The following is a 20,311-nucleotide window of genomic DNA, read 5'->3' as shown; positions in this document are numbered from 1 at the left end:
TAAAATAGGACTTAAACAGTGGTTGAAGTAAAAATACCTTAATGAAGGGCTCGTTTGAAATGTTGGTTATGTATTTTACCTTTGCTATATAAAGTAACTGTTTGACCTGGTGAGTTTCTCCAGCATTGTTTTTTTAACTAAAACAAAACTTGACTGGATGGTTGAGAGCTACTTGACTATTAAGCAGAAGACTCTTTCCTATCTTGGCTTATGCTAGAAACCCAAGGATTCTCTTTTTTAGTCCATGGGGGTGACTTGTCATTTTACATTGTTCCTGGTCATAGCCAATGTCATTCCCTGCTTAATATTAATCATCTGTAACCCTTCCTTAACTATCCTCACTGCCAATTTGCAGTTATTTGCTTAATGGAACTAGTTGGCTTGAGAGATGAATGTTGGAAAAGCTAGTGATATTGAAAATCACATTAACTTTTGGTTTTCTACCTTAAAATTCTGTCTGGAATGAGTAACTTATTGAATTGAGTAAATAGTCTTGTATTAACAATCATGTGCCGATATAAATGGCTCTAAATTTAAAAAAAAAATATTGCATGCTATTTTCTGCTCAAATTTAATTTTCATTTATCAATGCAGGTTAATTTGAACAATACAGTCCTAAATACTGAAATTTTGTCATTTAAAATGTGGGCTTGTGATGTTGAGTATGATTGAACTAGCTGATTATAACAAAACCATGTGAATGTTTTTAGCCCTACTGTAGCTTATAGCCTTCTATAACTTGTGGTTATCTTTGCCAAACTAAAATTTGCGGTGAAGAGACATAACTTTTTGACTCGATCAGAAACTCATCTAAAAATAAGATTTGGTCATATCTGTTTGCATGCCACAATAGTTCTAGATTAGCAGTATCTTAAGCAGGTGTTTAGTTCTCTGTCTCAATGATTAGTGTTATGCCACGTATGCAATGGGAAAGTTTCTGTGCTCAATGCAAAGGTTTGAGGGGAAGGCTGAATCTTGATGTTAAATGCTTAATTTAATCACTTGGTCAGTTAGACTTTGACAAATGTTGAAAATTAATATATTTTAATCTGGCAAGTAGTACAATTAGCCATCTGCCAGCATTTTGGACATAGAATGAACATTGAGATTTTTGAAGTTTTAAACTCCAGTTTTAATTTGTTTGTACCTTTTCCATCTCTGGTGTTAATCTTTGAAGATTTACAGGGTGAATTTTGTATTTTGGGTTTCAATTTTTGTCTAGATTAAGATGTCTCAAACCTTAAATTAAGTGTCAAGAGTGTGCATAATGTGTGATTCTTTTTTTAATTATTGGATAATCTTCATGGTGCAAGGGTTTGATGGCCAGGCAATCTTTCTGAAAATCTTGGACACTCTGAAATAACCTGCACATTTTTTAAAGGCAGATACATTTCTAAGTTGACCTTGTCCCTCATGTTTTTCTCTGGGATTGATAAACTTTTGTTTCTCAGCATCTCTCATTTACAATATCTTGTGGTATTTCACATTCTGGGATTTAGAAGTTGAATAATTTTTTTGAGTTGAAAATCACTTGTGTCAAATGGTGGCATGTAAAACTCTCATGGATACTGGAAACCTGAATTAAAAACAAAATGTTGGATTCACTTGGGTCAGGAAGCGTATGAGAGGCAAACTTAAGATCAATAACATACCTAACTGTTGTCTGTGCAGTCTGACATGCAAAGCAATTCTGTGTATTCCTTAAATGTTTTTTTGATTACAGTAAATCAAAGTATCTCATTTTAATTCCATAGCAATTGGTGGGACAGCTGATGGTGAGCCTTGTGTGTTTCCCTTCCTGTTTATGGACCGAAAATACCTGAGATGTACAACTGATGGAAGAGATGATGACAGGTTTTGGTGTGCAACAACCTACAACTATAATCAGGACAGGAAATGGGGATTTTGTGAAAGTGAGTGCTGCTTTTCCCACTGTACAATTGACATAAAGTGAAAATCTTCACTGATTGTTGAAAGTGCTTCAAGTTTTGAACTGTATTGCAGGGATTTCAGCAAATTGTTGACTTCCACGTTGTGGTAAAAATGGATTCAAACAAAATAACTTGTGACAAACCAGTGTTGATTGGTCTCTGGGTTTGTGTGAAAGTCAGCGTAATTATAAAAAATCTACCCCCTCCACCTCCAGTTAAATTACTCTTGAGTGCAGCATGTAATTTTTCATGACTGTAAATCCATATAAAGCTAATTTTTCAATATAGTTTACTAAATGGTGGATAGTGTTAGTAACTGTATAAAATAGTGCTTTCTCCCTTATCCAAAGTTCTGTTAACCAAAATGTTGCATTAACCAAACTTGTGGCACCAGCATGTCTCAAGTTGAAAAATAATTTTATCACACAACTTGCCTACGTGAGGTTCTGATGCTCTGTTAGCACCAGTTTGGTAACAACAGAACTCAGAACCTGATGGAAAGATGTCGGCACAGAAGCAGGCTAGAGTCTCGAGCCATCAGTGAGTGACTGGAAGAAGTAGGCGGGTCAGGCAGCACGTGGGGAGAAGTTGGGAGAAATTAGAATGCAAATTGTCCTAGTTTCAAGTAGCTCCCTCCCCTCTTTCCATTTTTTCTTTACCCGCTGCTGTACATGGCTTACAAACTCCATGTCGCTGTTTCCCCAGTTGCAAACAGTCAGAAGAATCCTCTGTCCTGGTGTCATCAAGGAGAGCAGGTTTCCTGGGCAGGAGTGGATGATGCTACTGTGTTGTTTTTGATTTAGTTCCGTGAACAGGATAAAACCTAATAACTGAAACGGTCTGGCTCAAGCTTTTTGATTATGGTGAAACTTGCTGTGGCATTTTGCCATTTATTCCATGGGACAATTTAGTCTACATTTTTGGATTGAACAGTTCTATTGTCTTGCAGCAATCTACAGTTTTGTTATAGATATCATTGGCTTGACACAAGTCTTTTTAAAGTATGCATTGACCATGCAGGTGCAGCTTGATTTAATGTCCATGAATTTAGTGTAATTTGTATATTGTACCTGATTTTTTTTTTCTTTAAACCATGCTTGATCATCTGTTCGGAGAATTTTTTTTCCAAACAACTTTGGATGTTTTTGTTCCTGACAGTAGATAAGAAACCTTGTGCAAATCAGTTCCTCGGGATAAAGAATTTGCTTTTGTCACTTTTTGATTTGGAGAAAGCAAAGAAGACTGAGTTATTGCTATTCTTGAAATTAAAATCTTGTTGGACCTTCATTCATTCATTCTGATTTATTTTCCAGCTGATGAAGAAGCCAGACAAAGAAAGTTGGCACAGGAAGCAGAGGAAGTTTATCACACAGGAATGAGAATGATAAATAGTACAAGTAAGAAGAACCAAAAGAAAGAGTGAGTGTAGTGACTTTAATTTCTAATTACTTAACTGTGATCAGGTGGCTTTTATTGGATGTGAACCAGCATCAATGCTGATATTTCTAGTGCCCATTGAACTAAGTTGTTGCGGCCATTGTTTTATATTTAGAGATATTGTAATCGTCCCTGTAGGTTGTTGTTCAACCATTGATAGTCAGCCTGCTGCTGACGTGGACATTACCCCTCCATAAATCTTCGTCCAGGAAACCAAGCCAAAGAAGAGTCAAACATAAACTAGATGGAATCATGATGTTAGACTTCTTTTCCAAGAGGTATGATGAGCTAGAATCTAGATAAAGGCACTATCACTAGGCCTTTTCAGATGGGCCCTCCTTGAGGGCAGCAGCAGGAGCAGATCTTAAGCTGCAGACTCACTTTTCAGGTGGCAGCCCTAAAAAGCTGCTGCAGTGTTGTCTGGCCCACCTGAAAGGGCTTATTCATATCCAGAGGTGCCTTGGAGCGCATCTGGATATGATGGAGGCGGGGCAACTGGTGCCGTAGCACCGCCTGTCATAAATGTGCGGCATAGCAATGGCCGTCTTCGCTGCCCATAATCCCCACACAAGTGGAACCGCTCTGTTTCCCACACAGTTCCAGCTGCATGGGGCATTATGGGTAGGGAAGACCACCATTACTATGCCACATTTTGAGCTGCAGAGAGCAACCCCAGTGCAGGAGCGGCCAGCCGGGCTGTGACAGCCGCATTGGCTGCCCTTGCCCCCGATGTCCCCTGCCGCAGTGACCCTCGGTGACATCCCCTCCCCAGTAGGACAGGGTCTGTCAGACAGTGGGGAGTTAGGTCGCCGGCTGATGGTTCAGTTGCCTCGGCGGAGCCTGGCACTCCACCGATTATTCCTCCCCGAGAAGGGTTGATGTCAGCGCCTCAGAGGCGCTTTTGTAACATTCAGGTGACTGTCTTTAGCCACATTGGTGTTTGGGGGGGGGAGGGGGGGAGAGAATATGCAGCTTTACATTGGGGTGTTCATCCCACCTGAAAGGACATACTGAAATATACTTTAATCCAAATTTGCTTATTCAAGTTGAATACCCCAACCTCTGTGAGAGCATTTAAGCTTGAAGTTGTATATTTGCTGTGTCCTGCCTACCTCCAGTAACATGGCAGCAAAATGGAGGATTTGCATGCCCTCTGGGTGGAATTGGTGTTCCAGTTATGTTTGACTATCTAACTGATAATTGACACATTGAACACACTTTTTGGACTGGGCATTGCCCTGTCTTTGTGAGTCTTTGGAACTTGATCCAACACTAGAAATTGCCTGAGTTCAAGTTCTGGCTTGCAGGCAGTTTCTATAATGCGCTGACACCTCTCAGCCTTTCTATATTCTGTATATCTTTGACTTCCACATCTGAATGCTGTATTTATAGGAGTTGGAAATGTGCCTCATGCCATAGACAGCTTCATTTGATCTTCCATTCTAGAGCCCTTGCACCCATTCATGGATTGATCGACTAGAGACTTTTACTCTCAATAATCCAGAGGGTGATGAGGTTAGCATGGGACCCACCTTTGATTAGGATTGAGTGTCATGTTGCTGATAAATAAATTGTTCTTGAATTTGGGGGCCATTGAGAATTTGCTGTTGACTTCACCATAAATTTGCTATCTTCATGGGGATAATAGTGAGTGCTGGAGGGAGACAACAAATTGTTTTGGGGAAAGATTAAATTGGTGTAACATTTGGGTGTTGGTCTATTCACTAAGTTCTGTGCAATTCCTATTTAAGTATCAGTATCCTGACTTTGATTATAATGTTTAGCTGTCAGGACTTTTCTATTTCACTTTTACTTTAGAGGTTACCAAATCCTTTTGAAAGCAGCTGAAATGGGAAACGTAAAGGCCATGGAGAAGGTGGGCTATGCCATGCTATTGGGCGATTACATGAAGATAGATGTCGGAACTGCAAAGAGTTTCTTTGAGATACTTGCAGGACGGGGTTCGCCAAAAGGTCAAACAGTAGGTGTGCTTTAACTACACAATCTTTATTCATCAACTTTCTGCACTTTAGAGCAGCCACAGGCTGAGTGGCTTGACTGAAAACCAACAGTGGTGGTAATGCTGGTCTTTTGCATGTTTTGAGAGACAACTTTTACACCATGTTGGGGGGAAATGGCAGATACTTGGGATAGTTAGCTTAATCAGAAAAATGTTTGAAGCTATCGTTAAGAAATTACACAGCTTTTGGATGGATGTTATTCCATCAGGCCGAACCAGGATGGGCTCTGTTTGACAAATTTACTGAAGTTACGAGGATTTAACTTGCACAGTGGGTAGAAGAAACGGGTGAATGTTGTATTCTTGGATTTTGAGAAGGTGTCACATAAAAGACATCAATAAGGTTAAGATGCATGGGAGTGGGGGTAGAGGATTGGTTAATTGATAGAAGGCAGAAAGTTGTGATAAATGAGTAGTTCTCTGGTTAAGTGGTGAGCAAAGGGATGCAGGGTTTGTTGCTGGGCCTGCATCTGTTCACAATGTACATGATTTGGAAGTGTTTTTTTTAATTACATGTGACATGCAATTGAGTGGACAAGCAAATGATGCAGGGGATGAAGAAATGTAAATTGGTTAAGTGAGTGGGCAAGTGTCTGGTAGATGGAGTACAATGCTGATAAATGCAGGGTCATCCATTTTGGAAAGCAAAGTAGTAGATGAAATAGTGAAAGATTATGACATGCTTTTGTGTGGAGAGCCTTGTGAGTGCTTCAGTTTGAATCACAAAGTTATGTAAAACAGGTTATCAATAGGCAAATGGAATGTTGGCCTTCATTGCTACAGGGATTCAATATAAGTGCAGGGAGATTCCACTGCAACTATTCAGGGTACTGGTGAGACTGCATCTGGAGTATTGCATGCAGTTCTGGTCTCCTTGTGAAAAGATGTACTAGCTTTGGAAGTGGTGCAGAGGAAATTCACCAGGTGGATTTCAGATGAGGAGGATGGATTGTGAGGAACAGTTGAGTTGCTTGGACTATAATTGGTGGAATTCTGAAGAAAGATGATTTTATAGAAACAAAATTAGAGAGATGTAGGACTGTTGTTTCCACTGGTAGGTAAAGCCAGATCTAGAACATAGCCTCAAGACTCAGGATGAGTAGATTTAGGATGGACATGGGAGAAACCGATTTTCCCTTGATAGTGAATCTTGAATTATCTGCAGGAAGCAATAGAGGGTGCCTCATTAAAAATATTTAAGACAGAACTTTGTAGGGGAATTGAGGGTTATTTTGGGAGAGGGGGAGCAGGAAATTAGAGTGGAGTCCACAGTCAGATCAGCCATTGTCTTGTTGAATGGTGGAGCTGGCTTCATGACCACATGGCCTACTCCTACTCTTGTATCTGTAATTTTTTTTAAAAATTGAAGGTGATGTCTGTATATAGTTAAAATTAAATGATCTAGATTTCCACTCAGGATATCTAAAGGCAAAGTTAATATAGAAATGGACTGTTAGGTTTTTAAATCAATCCTCTTTGAGTTGATTGATACAGATCAATTTTTCAGCTGAGGTTGGTCAGTATTGGAAATGTGGGACTGCAGGTGCTGAAATCTGGAGCAAAAAACTGCCTGAGGAACTGTCCTAAATAAAGGGTCTTAATCCAAAAAATTGTTGCCTGACCATGGAGTTTCTCAAGCAGTTTTGTTTTTAGCCAATATTAATGGTTGATTTGAATTGAGGAAAAGTGTGTGCCCATTGAATCTACCAACTTCATTTTCTACCCACAGGGAATCCAGTAAATTTCTTTCCTGGCTTGTCAAAGCATAGTTTTGGTGTGGGATCAGTTTCCCAATGAATGCTTGACCCACTTGTGATTAATCCTCTTTTTAAGCAATCCCTAACTTGCCTTGCCATTGTCATTCATGTTCAGCTGCTGTGCAAATGATCCCTTTGACAATTTTGATTCGCTCAGTACCACAGAAGAGGGGAAAATTTAGCCAGTTGCATGATTTCCTTTTCCATCTCTGCAGCTACTTGGCCAACTACTTGTGGTCACTTTGCTACATGAGATTAATAAACCATCTTATAGAAGTGCTGTCCACCACTGGTTGAAGTTGAACCCTTGTCTCTGGAGTTGAGGCATCAGCCAAAATCTAAGCAAAATCAAAAGTTGTGAAAAGAAAGATGCATGTTGGTAAGATTGTGAAATATTTTGCTCTGCCCTGACAGCCTTCTCTTTTTAGGCACTTGGATTCCTTTTTGCATCAGGCGTGGGTGTCCATTCAAGTCAAGCTAAGGTATTTAATTTTTTTTTATAAATTTGGCTAACTATTGAATTAATTTTTTATTATGCTTAAAAATTGTCTTTTCTATTTCAAGGCATTGGTATTTTACACCTTTGGAGCACTTGGAGGAAACCTGTTATCACGCATGATTTTGGTAAGTAATCCCATGTTATAAAACCTTGAAGAATAATTGGTTTTTCGTTTTATCCAATATGATTGAGTTAATGTTTATAACATTTATTTTTGACATCTAATAGGCAAGCAGAATAATTACTTTGTGCAAATTATGGATTTGTATGGATCTTGTTTTGCAAGTTTTGAACTTTTAATGGATGGGTCTATTTTACATTCAATTTTTCAGGGTTACAGATATTGGGCTGGCATAGGAGTCCCTCAGAGCTGTGAATCTGCATTAACTCATTACAAGTCGGTGGCAAATTATGGTAAGCAAGCAAATTAACCTTGAATGCTTCGTTTACATGTTCTTCCTGCAGACAATTAAAACAAAAGATGAAATGCCTGGAATATAGAAAGCAAAGGTGAACCCCCACCATCCTTTTTTTTTAAATAAAATGAAGAGAATTCAACAGATGAGCAACTTTTAGTTTGGAAATCCATGCGAGGGAAAGGTATAAATGATGCAAAACTTGGGCAACATTTTGTCCTTCAAAAGATAGCAAAGGTTTGAAACCCAACCAAAAGGAGGCTGTAGACTGGGTGTAGCTCATTGGAAGAGGCAGAACAATGGTTTGACATAGACTAGAAGGGCCAAAGGGGCCTGTTTCTGTGCTCTAATGGTCTATGGTTCTAATTAGTAAGTGATTCTATGTCCATTGTTAACTTTAAGCAAACCTTTTACTAACAAAGCATAAAATGACAGCATAAGGTAATAATGTAGCAGAACTAGCTTGCCTCCTGTTCTTGCGCTGCAATAGATTTTTGGCCATTTCTATTGTCAATCTTGGTATGTACTGAATCTGTTAAATTATTTCATTTCTGCAGAGAAGAATTTTGGCCATGGGGCTCCATTTTACCAGCTTTGCCTGCATCTTGTTTATATTGGTATTCAGGTGAAGTGGTGATTTAGGACCTCCACTATTAACACAGTAAACCATGTGGAGCCAGTAAAACATGACTAATCTGTCAACACTGGTTGATATGGGGCTAGCTATGTATTTTGCTCATCAGGTAAGTGAGTATGCTCCCTGTGTTGGGAGTTTTGGATCCTGAATTAAATATCCCTCCTCCCTCTCACCTGCAGGCCTTCTCTACTTTAGGTACTGCACCAATAGAAAAATATCAATATTCTGGGCATGTTGTCAAATGGAAGTCGATCATGCAAGTTACAAAATTGGGTCATTTGAACTGTTAACTCCTCTGCGAGCAACTTTTTGCATGCCTTTCTGTCCCTTATTTATCTACCTATTCAATCTAATCTTGCTGTTCCAACTTTTATCTTAATGGTGATCCCTGAAATTGCAATAGAAATTTCTCCAATCTTCTACAGTATTTGTAATCAAGTATATATGATAAATGCAGCAGTTGTTTTAATGTTGCAGTTCCATTAGGTGAACGTGACTTTGATACCATGAACTCGTTTAAAAAAAAATGCTGGAAATACACAAAAGGTCAGGTCAGCATCTACAAAGGGAGAAATGGGTAATGTTTTGAGTCTTAAGGTTTTTGACTTGATACATCAACTGTTTCTCTTGGATGTTGCTGAAGCTGACAATTTCCAAAACTTTTTTTTCGATTTACAAAATTTGTAGTTCTTTCGTAATTTGCATATAATGGGTGATACAATGAGTAATACAACATGTTTTCCTACAGTTCCTGGTTTCTCTACAGGAAATTGAATGTCTTTGAAGTAAAGCTTCAAAGTAAATGTACCTCATCAACTTTTAATTTTTCCTTTAGTTGCCAGTGATGTATCTTTGACTGGTGGTAATGTTATTCAGAGAATTCGTCTTATTGATGAAGCTGAGAATTCTGGAGTTAGCAGTGGAATGCTGGAAGATGATTTAATCCAATATTACCAATTCTTGGCTGAAAAAGGAGATGTCCAAGCACAGGTGCTGTCATAGTCTGGCTTAGTAAGATCCTAAAAAAATTTTATTACTATTCGCCAAGATGAATCTATTTTGGGTGGATTCTGATACAAGCTTCTTAACAGCTTTGGCATACAACATTGATGTACATTTGTATAATGCATCTGAAGCATTATTTTAAAAATCTGAAAACCAAATACTATGGAGTTTGAAGTTAGATGTCTGCAAGTTTTAAATAAAAATTTTATCTCTTTAAGGTCGGACTTGGTCAATTACATTTGCATGGAGGACGAGGTGTAGAACAAAATTATCAGGTACAGAAAAAATGTGTTTAGAATTCTTGTATTGAGTATTCCAAGGAGTGTTGGTTTCAGCTGCATTTGGTTACTGTTTCGGCAGTGCATACTTTAAAGTTTGTGTCGTTATGAGCAAATATTGTTAAAGTAACAACCGGATGTGCTCTGATCTCAAAATGCTGTGGGTCTCAACTGTCTTAAGAGAGTTGTAAGAAGTTGTAGACCACCATTTCTGCGTGGCCTCCGAAAGCACTTGATGTTCCAGGCCTGATGTAATTCATTTTGCTTCATAATAGAAGTGTACTTCTCTAAATTGGTTGGAAAATCTGTTCCGTTATGTAAGTGACATTTATTTCTTTGTGTATAGAGGGCCTTTGAGTACTTCAATCAGGCAGCAGCCACTGGAAATGCTCATGCAATGGCTTTTCTTGGAAAAGTAAGCACCAAATGAAATCTTTCATACAAACGAAATGGAGTATAATTGCACTCTTTAAAGTTGAACTGATTTCTTTTATAGATGTATTCAGAGGGCAGTAGTGCTGTGCTCCAGAACAATGACACTGCTTTTCATTACTTCAAAAAATCAGCAGACATGGTAAGTAGCCCTTAAACAATTTTGTTTTTCATGCTGAGGTTACTTTCAAAGCTGACTATTTAACCTAATGGATAAATACTAGTTTTCCTGTTGAGATGAAAAATGAGGAATGTTCTCCAGATATCAGTACTGCCATTGTCAAAGCATAGTTTTGGTGTGGGATCAGTGTGAGAACAAGGCTTCTTCTCAGTTGCTGTTCAGATTGTCATTCTGCTGAACTTTGCACAACAAAATAGTTTTGCTTACGAACATGCAAAGTAGGGAAATGAGTCCACCCTATCTGATCTCTCCCCATAACTAAAGTCCTCCAGTCCGAGCAGCATCCTGGTGAACCTCTACAACACCACTATATTCTCTAGTGTACTGACCAAAGCTGCATGTAATACTCCAAGTGCAGTCGAATTAATTTTGTAAAATTGATGCATCTTAACATTAAGTTTATTGCATTTGGTGTACCATGGCTTTTTTTCATTAATGCAATGCTATGAATTTGCATGAAAGTACTGTATTGAATAGGAATTTGGAAACTCCTTTCTCACTGAACTTGACTGGTGACTCGTTAAAGTATACAACTGGTATCCAAAAACTAGTAAAATCAAAGATGGAAAATCAATTCTGGATTAACCTGTGCCAGTCATTTCAATTCTGGACCTCACTTCCACGCAAACACTTCTGACAATGGCCTCGTGCACTGACAAATCGAAGCCACCCAGAAATTGGAGGAACAACATCTAATATTCCGTGTGGGCACTCTCCAACAGGATGCCATTACATTAACTTCTATGGTTTCTGCGAGACCACTCCCCATCCTCCCTCTTTCCTATACCTTTGTCTCCTTTCCTCCAACTCTCTAACCCTTCATTCAGTTGTTCCCCTTCCCCTCTGTTTTGTGTCCCTTCCCACCTATTATCCCCAGCCTGTTGGCCTGTGCTCCTCCCCTTCCCATGCTGCCATTTTATTCAGGCACCTGCCTACATTTTGCTCATACCTTCAAGGGCTTAAACCTAAACTGTTGATTATGAATCTTTATCTTTGCTACATAATGAAGGTTGTTTGTTGAGTTTCTCCAGATTTTACTTAATTCACGGCATCTGCAGACTTTTGTCTTATCCAGAAACTAGTCATAGCTGTCCATGCTTTAGCAATTTTTTCTGAATATTTGCATGTTTGAACTTCTGTAGTCCAAGGTATTTGAGTTGTCATGAAATTTGTTTTTGCTCATAGTTATTTACTTGTTTAGACTGAAGACTTTATTTAAAAATTATTTTTCAGGGGAATCCTGTTGGACAGAGTGGACTAGGGATGGCATATTTGTATGGAAAGGGTGTCCCAGTGGTATGTATTACTGATTACATCCATGATTGGAATAAATAATAGTCTTGGTCAAAATGATACAATGTTGGCTGCTGTTGTTGCAGTGTTTAGGGAGTTAAAATATTCCTAATTTTATACATTTGTAAAACTCTGGTCATTCACACCTTCATTACCTTGGACTTTTCATTTGTGTAAGATGCATAGTGTTTCAGTCACCTCGTCAACAAATACTTAATCAAATTGGAACTAGATTAGAAGATTGTGCATGCAGAATTTTTAATTTTACTGGAGGTGAAAGCCAAAATCTTGTGATTGCTGATAAAGTAGATTTGATAGTTTTGTCATTAAAGTCCTCTCCATGAAGTGAATGAGGTCCCAAGTTTTTGTTTTTCCTCCCCTTTCAATAGAATCATGAATTGGCACTGAAATACTTTCAGAAAGCTGCTGAACAGGGTTGGGTGGATGGACAACTGCAGCTGGGATCCATGTATTACAGTAAGCCATTACTGCATGTACACTATTTACTGATATTTCCAAAAATATGCTGATCCATTTGATAACTAATATTCAGCTGCTAGTCAAATAGTTTTGAACAAGACTAAAATCAAATTTTAAATTTAGTTGAAAACTTGAATGTCTCGAACTTTACACAATTTTGATTTTCTTTCCCCCCTCCAAATTTCAGTAGTTGAATTTCTGCTTTAGAAAATGTTTTGGTTGATCAATTGTGAACAGTTGTTTTGTCCACTTCAAGTTTTGAATATGTCTGGATTAAGTTGCACAAACTGAGGTATGCTCTGATCCTAAGATCAGTGTACACTAAAACCCCCTATTATCTGGAAGACGAGCAACCAGCAGAAAAACTGCGGAAAATAAATAAGTAAAATACATGGAAGTTTAAAATTGACATGCCTTGCTGTTAGTTCACCAACCATGCAACACCATCTCAAGCAACCAGAAAATTCATTTGCCGAGCATCTACTAATACTCATGGGTGTCCTATAACCAGGAGTTTTGCTGTATTAAAGTTATTGGGGAAAGTAGTTTTTAAAAAAAAAATGCTACTTCACTAGCTCCTAGAAAAGCTATTAATTTTCAGTGCCTTTTTGACTTGAATTTTAACATGTATGGGGATTAAATTTATCATTACCATACCAAAGCAGTGGGGGGTGATAGCTCGGCTATAGGTAATTGTGCATTCAACTCTGAAGGTAGTTGGGTAAAAACTAAACGGGATCATTGATAACAATCATAAATTCTTTTACTAATGAGGTGCATTTGATCCCAGTTTCAATGCAAGTTTGCTTCTTCGGGGTTTTGTCACTAAAGTTTGTTTTATAGATGGTGTTGGTGTGAAGAGAGATTATAAACAAGCCTTGAAGTATTTTAACCTCGCATCACAAGCTGGACACATACTGGCTTTTTATAACTTGGCTCAGATGCATGCAGTAGGCAGTGGTGTAATTCGATCTTGTCATACGGCTGTTGAGGTAAGAATCTGCACTGTACTCTTTGAAGCAGTTAATGTTTGAACATCTCATGCCTATCAGCTTTGAGCATTTCAAGGTTCTGAAAAGTTCAGCAACCCTGCAATATTAAAATGGTCTCCAGATGATACCTGACCTTCCCACCATTTTGCTACCATTTTCCAACATTTGCTGTTTTGAATCTTGAAATGCCTTTGCATACAAGTGGAGATTAATGATCATACACTGGTTCTGCTTTGTTTAATTAAACTTGTCACGTGAAAAAGTAATGGCAAGTGGTTCAGAAGTAAATCGTTGGCATTTGGATGCTCTCATTTAAGCCATTTATAAACTTGCATTATCATTGTTGATCGACTGATCCTGCAACTTTGGAAAATTTCTATTGTTTATAAATCCTTTTTAGTCTTCAATTTTTATTAATACTATGAATGCTGTTTTGTCAGTTATACATTTGCAATCAGATGACGATAAACTTGACTTAACGTCAGGCATTGCTTTCTTAGACCACCTTGACTATTGAAGCAAGGCAGTGAATGCTGATTTCCAATGAATGGCATACAAGAAACAAAGCTATAGGCAGTTGCATTATTTGCAATATCAGTTGGAGAGCCATTGTTAGACTTGCTCATAAAACTCTTGAACTTAACCTTAAGAATCTAAGTTCAGTTGGCCTTTTTATAGAGAACCATGTATCAAATTTCTTCCTGCAGTATATTTTAAACTTTGCCTTTTCAAATTTGAATCACTTTATCTTTTGCAGTTGTTCAAAAATGTCTGTGAGCGAGGTCGTTGGTCAGAGCGCCTGATGTCCGCGTATAATAGCTATAAGGAGGGTGACACTGATTCTGCATTGGTACAGTACTTGTTGTTGGCTGAACAAGGCTATGAAGTGGCCCAGAGCAATGCTGCATTCATTCTCGATCAAAGTGAGAACCAAGGATTTCAGCTGCCTTTGTCATCTTTCCTATCTTAAAACACTTTTCATTGTTTAAATATGAAAATGTGCCTCTCAATAGGTGAAGCAGATGAATTAAAAATTACTTTTGCTTTAATATTCTAGTTTCTGTTGAGTTGTAGAGCATGGAAATAGGCCATTCAGCCCCCTCTATCCATGCTGACCATTTTGCCAGTCTGCACTAATCCTACTTGCCTGAATTTCATACCCCTCTAGTCCTGCTCATTCAAGTATCTGTGCACGTTTCTTCAATCTTGTTCCTGCATCCTCCACCACATCCAGGTCCCAACTACTTTGTGAAAAAATGTGCCCCTCTGACCCCTTTTAACTTCCCTCTCATTGAACATGATCTCCCAATTTTAGACACCATGGGAGATAATGTGGCATACCTGTATTATTTCCCATTCAGATGAATCTGACTGTCTACTCAATCTCTCCTTGAACTGAAGCTTTCTAATCCAGGCAATATCCTTGCAAGATTTTTTTTACCCTTCAATCTACACATTAGTTCAAACCAAATTGGATTTAATTCTGAAGGCTTATGTTGCTATGTTACAAAATTCCTGGTGGTGGCACTGCTAGCTGATAGGAAGCAGCGTGCATTTGATAAAATATTCATGCAAATGTCTAAATTAGTTCAAATATCACATTTTGGGCAAAAAAACTGAGCTATTAAATATTGTACTACATATTGAAGATTTGTAAAGCATTTTCACTCTATGCATAAAGTTGCATGATTGTCTGAAATAAAATTTATGTAGTGACATTTTGGTGGGTTAATTTTTTTTCGTACGAGATCTTGGCGTTCAATAATGGAATCTACTTGTATTCTCATTACTGCAGAGGAAGCTAAAATTTTTGGAGAAAATGAGACTTATCCACGAGCGCTACTGCACTGGAATAGAGCAGCAGCACAAGGTGAGCTTTTGAGATGAGTAAAGAGTAATGGCTGTGCACCGTCATATGGTCAGCCGAGCTGGAGTTTGATTTCTGAAATCTGAGCGAGAGGAAGAACCCTGTTGTTTAGCCTATAATTTTAAGTTGTTCCGATTTGGAGTTTGCACTTCAGAATGGAAGGGCAATATCCAATACTCATCGCAATACAAACTGCCATCCAAGTGAATTCCTACGCCTAGAGAACCTTTTCTGCAAAGTTGTGCATTAAAAAAAAACCATCTTGGAATTAAATGTTATTGCATGCTGAATTCCAATCTTTTGCTTAAAAAAAAATCTTCCAGACTAAATATTGTGCAAGTGATTAATTCCACAAATTGTTTTTTTATCACAATTTGACTGCAGTTATTTCAATTTAGTTTTGTTGCTGGAAGTATACTATCAGAAGGAATTTTTTCATATCACATTTTCTCCCTTTTAATGTGCAAATGGCCAGTTCAAACTATTTTTGATTATTTTTTTCAAAATAGCACTCCTTTGTAACAATAAACTTGACCAATATTTTTTAAATGTATGCACCTATTAAATGGCTGATATACTAGTTTTAATTTAGCTACTATTATGTTCAAAAATTATGAAAGCTCAGATTTGAAAGCAATCAGAATAAGGCCAAGATCCAAGTGTTTCAGTGAGTTAGATAAATGGAAAATTGAACTTCATTTAGAAATGCAGAGATTCTTACAATCTTCAAGAATATGCTCAAATGTCAGCCAGAGCATCTTGTTACTTTCCTGACTTGAGAAGCTTCCAGTCCTCATGGGTTGGGGACAGCTGAAAATTGCTGTTCTCTAGAGACTTAAACATTTATTTTGTTTTAGGTTATACAGTTGCAAGAATCAAGCTTGGAGATTATCATTTCTATGGTTATGGCACAGACATTGATTATGAAACTGCAGTAATTCATTATAGACTTGCCTCTGAACAGCAGCACAGTGCGCAGGCCATGTTTAACTTGGGCTATATGCATGAAAAAGGTTTGGGCATTAAGCAGGTAAGAGTTTAAAGCTGATACTTGCATTTACCATGTGTTAAGTTGGAGGAAGCTATCTTTTGAGTGTCAACCTTTGACATGGCTTTGGACTATATTTGTATTGAATGCTGTTAGTATTAATGGCAGTGGCTCGTGTGTCACAAATACTGTAATCTGAATCTTGTCTATAGATAAAAGGTACAATTGTCTTATTCTTTGAGTACAAAATGTATTGTCCCATATTTTGGAAGCATTTTTTTTCATGGATGGCATATTCTTGTACTGTCTAGTTTTAGCTTCATTTAAAGGTTGTATTCGGAGGTGCTGCAGAGAAAGTTCAGTGGGTTGAGTATGTGTGACAGACTAGATGCCAAATACATTTGCCTTTAAGGTGTCAACATCTTGGCACTGACTTGTCCCCTGACATCTGTGTAAATTGCAGTGTCCATGATGGTTTAAATTATTCCTGATATTTTTGAAATCCTGAGGACACTGTTTGAAGAAGTGCAATCTTTCCAGCATTGATCAGATTTCTATCTCGAAGTCCTAATTACTTTTGCTGTATTGAGCAATTGTGTAGAAAGAGTATTGCATATGATTGCAATACTCTACCCCTCCATCATTAGACATCAATCAGAAACTGGTTTAAGGACTCTCTGCACTTTGATTTTTTTTTTCTCCGTATTGCAGTCAGTTTGTTATTTTTTGTTCACATGTGTACGTTGTGTACAGTTTTTATTTTGCACCTCCAAAAAGTAATTCTGCCTGGCCCACAGGAAAAAGAATCTCCGGGTTATTTGTGATGTTTATGTATTCTGACAATGAACCTGAAATGTGCATTGTACTGGTGGAAAAATGTTGGACTAATTCTTTCAGGAGTTGGTTATACATCAAGACCTTTAATATATATTTTTTTTAAACTTGAGGATATCTATCTTGCAAAACGGTTCTATGATATGGCTGCAGAGACCAGTCCGGATGCCCAAGTTCCTGTATTCCTGGCTCTTTGTAAACTCGGAATGATCTACTCAATGGATTATCTGAGTGAAACCAAAGTAAGTAAACAAAGGATTTTTTTTAAAGTCTGTTAATGATATGTACAGAATCCTTGAAATTGGGAATGACCTTGTTAACAAACTTCAGTATAATGTCTTGTTGGTCAAATTTGGCTCGTTTTGTTTTTTTTTATTTTTATATGTTCATTCATATAAATGTTTTAATGGAATGTATTTTGTATTACTGATAATGATTCTTCAAATAAATAGTTTAAAAAAAATTGTCTCATTTGTGGTCTTAAGTCAGGCACCTTGCATGATGCCAGTCACTGAAAGTTGCACATGTACACCCTTCCATGACTTGGATGTTAAACAAAACTATTTCTGGTACTGAAGGAATCCTTTCAGCAAGCCAGGTTTTGTAGCAGTCCAATTAAACTTGAGTAGGCTATCTTTTACTCAAATCTTTCTATCAGCTTAAAAACTCTGCTGCATTGACCTCCGCCAAAATCCTCTTGTTTTCTTGGTTGTTTTAGTACTCTGTGGATAATTTACGGAATACTGAGCAGTGATTCAAAAGAATACAAAATTCTTCAATGTTGCTGAGGATCATTGCTTTGAACTGCACTGCAATGTTTGTTTCATTGCCCTACTTATGTCAGGCTAGGAAGTTTGTAAACTTGAATTTTCACCAAGTGTTCTGTCTTGTACACTGTGCCATATTTAGCTGTAGACTTTCAACAGCATTACAAGACCAAGTCTCAAGGATTAAATATTGCTCACTGTTTGGCTAATGTGGCATCTTTAATTGCAATTGGATGGAATCAAATAAATGTAACTGCTTAAGTTGTGCACTTCATTTTAAGAAACCCAACAAAAGGGATATCCCATCTGGATAGCTATACCAACTGAGATGATTCTGCAAAATTTGAAGTTTTGGAGTAGACGTTGCTTTTAAAGCTATCTTAAAACAAAATAAAAATTTTGAAAACCTTGGAACAAGTGGTCAGAGCTCCTGTTGGCTATTTCAATATCAGTCATAATTTTCTATTTTGTATGTGTTCATTTCTTGTTTCAGTTCCGAGAGATGTGGATGCAGATAGACCTGGATGCATTACTTGGCCCGGAGTGGGATCTTTATCTTATGACCATACTTGCTCTGCTATTGGGAACTGTGATCGCATATAGACAAAGGCAACAACAACCTCGCCTACGAGCCCCAGAACCTCAACGTGAGCAACCATAGCAATCTTGGTTTTCCCTCCCTTATCACCAACAATGAAAGAAAAAAGTTGGATCTTCAACTTTTATGAAGTGCACATTTTTGTAATAAAATGGCCTGTTTTTGGGCTTACTGGGTTTTTAAACTATTTAGGTCAGTGCCTGAAGAATAGTTTTACAAAAATATTCAGAGCTTGTCTTTCAGAATTAAATGTTATTAATTTTACTTTCCAATAGATGGTATTAAGTTCACCAATTTTGAGTTGAAACTAATTTATTTTCCATGAGGACATGCAAAGGAAATCCTGCAAAAATTACTCTTGTATTATACACAAGTATATAACTATCTAATGAACATTGCAGTGGATCTAATCCTGCACGTCGGTTGTTAAAATTTGTTGATCGTTTGCTAAGCTTTCAAAAGATGGTTTCCAACAGCTCCCTGTGGAGCTTTCCTGCTTTGTCAAATGGTGATTTTTGGTTCACTTCCAAAACCCTGCGAACAGTGAAAGCAAATGCATGATATAATTATTTATGGGTTAAATTTACTGCAAATCTGGGAACAAATTTCTAATCAGTGTGTTGCAGATTTGGTTAAGATTTTTTCCCCCCATGAGTGATTCCATTGTTTTGGTTTCACCACTGGAAATGGGATTCTTACGGTATTTATTTTCTGTAGATTTGATCATTTTGCAAGACAGGATTTTTATTAAAAAAAACTTGAGTGAGCCATTTCATTGCAGTGTGGTGATTTTTTTTGGTTTTTAGGAGTATCTATGAAAATGTGCAGAGCCAAACCTGAGACTAATTTGTTTTTGGACAATGCCAATGGCAATAGAAATTAAGTACTACAATTATGTTTGGTAAATAACAGTTGCAATGGTCTTGGATGATAGCTTAGTGAGGCAATATTGAACTTTAATGATGGATTTGAACAATACAATTTGTAGAACAAAAAATCAAATTGTGGCTTTGCTCCACTTTAAGAGGGGGAGCTGCTGGAGTGGGGAGAGGGAAGAGAAAGATCCAACTTAAAGTCAGCAACTTCCAGGAAGCCTGCGTACAGTCTAGTTGAAATTTGGTAAACTGATCTCTAGGGTAAATGGTCAAAAAAGATTGCACTTTTGTTCTTGGACAAACAGTTGAGCTTTCAAAGCATGTGTTCCCTTTTAAAATTGGGATACGTAGCTATGTTGTAAATGTACTATATTGTAAATGCAATAAGGAACTGCTGTTGTAAAATTGTTTAAAGATGTTAATAAGATGTACAAACTTTTTTAATATAACCTTTTGTGAATTGCAGCCCAATTAGTCAACAAACTGTATTTAAGCTTGTTTTAATAAAATGTGTCCCTAAGTAGCCATAGACTTGTTATTTTCATTAAATACACTCAACTGGATATTGGAGGCTGAAATTAACTGAGCAAGGAGTAGGATAGCTCTTCTATCAGGTTCTCAATATAAAGAGGAAATTGAATTCGCCAATGTGCACTTGAACCGAGAAGATTTGATTGAGAGGTGAAGGTAGGTAAAATTAGTTAGTGACAGGAATTAAGCAGTATTGAGTGCTTTGGAACATTTGAACATATACTCACCAATCTACTCATTACCTTGTTCGGATTTTGCCAGGTCCACTTAGCTCCTGACCTTATCAGGTTCTTGGTTAATGGCAGAACTAAAGATGAAGTGATTTCCCTTTGTAGAAGAAGTCGATGTATATCAAAGTGGAAGATACTCCTGCGGTTGGATCTGAACCCAACACAGAATTGTGACTATTGGAGGTAATCATTCCAATCAGCACGTCACTGCAAGTATCCATTGTCTGGTTCCTCGCCCCAAATATTTTCACTTACTTCAGTGA

The 20,311-nt window shown here is 37.6% G+C and overlaps 1 protein-coding gene across 1 annotated transcript in view; it reads left to right on the top strand.

The window, feature by feature from the left end:
* Nucleotides 1–19,810, top strand: part of sel1l (SEL1L adaptor subunit of SYVN1 ubiquitin ligase) — a 36,974-nt gene extending 17,164 nt beyond the window's left edge. The window contains exons 4-21 of the mRNA XM_069916167.1: nucleotides 1,755–1,913; nucleotides 3,245–3,350; nucleotides 5,187–5,349; nucleotides 7,574–7,627; nucleotides 7,710–7,769; nucleotides 7,977–8,058; nucleotides 9,533–9,687; nucleotides 9,921–9,977; nucleotides 10,327–10,395; nucleotides 10,477–10,554; nucleotides 11,827–11,889; nucleotides 12,276–12,363; nucleotides 13,210–13,358; nucleotides 14,116–14,281; nucleotides 15,154–15,228; nucleotides 16,083–16,255; nucleotides 17,161–17,289; nucleotides 18,308–19,810. Of these exons, the coding sequence (XP_069772268.1) occupies nucleotides 1,755–1,913; nucleotides 3,245–3,350; nucleotides 5,187–5,349; nucleotides 7,574–7,627; nucleotides 7,710–7,769; nucleotides 7,977–8,058; nucleotides 9,533–9,687; nucleotides 9,921–9,977; nucleotides 10,327–10,395; nucleotides 10,477–10,554; nucleotides 11,827–11,889; nucleotides 12,276–12,363; nucleotides 13,210–13,358; nucleotides 14,116–14,281; nucleotides 15,154–15,228; nucleotides 16,083–16,255; nucleotides 17,161–17,289; nucleotides 18,308–18,475 (1,994 nt within the window). The 3' untranslated portion in view covers nucleotides 18,476–19,810. The remainder of the gene's footprint in view (nucleotides 1–1,754; nucleotides 1,914–3,244; nucleotides 3,351–5,186; nucleotides 5,350–7,573; nucleotides 7,628–7,709; nucleotides 7,770–7,976; nucleotides 8,059–9,532; nucleotides 9,688–9,920; nucleotides 9,978–10,326; nucleotides 10,396–10,476; nucleotides 10,555–11,826; nucleotides 11,890–12,275; nucleotides 12,364–13,209; nucleotides 13,359–14,115; nucleotides 14,282–15,153; nucleotides 15,229–16,082; nucleotides 16,256–17,160; nucleotides 17,290–18,307) is intronic.
* The last annotated feature ends 501 nt before the right edge of the window (nucleotides 19,811–20,311 follow it).

Source organism: Narcine bancroftii, chromosome 2 (genome assembly GCF_036971445.1).
Source record: "Narcine bancroftii isolate sNarBan1 chromosome 2, sNarBan1.hap1, whole genome shotgun sequence".
NCBI classification, from domain to species: Eukaryota; Metazoa; Chordata; class Chondrichthyes; order Torpediniformes; family Narcinidae; genus Narcine; species Narcine bancroftii.
This window is presented reverse-complemented; position numbering and strand designations above follow the sequence as displayed.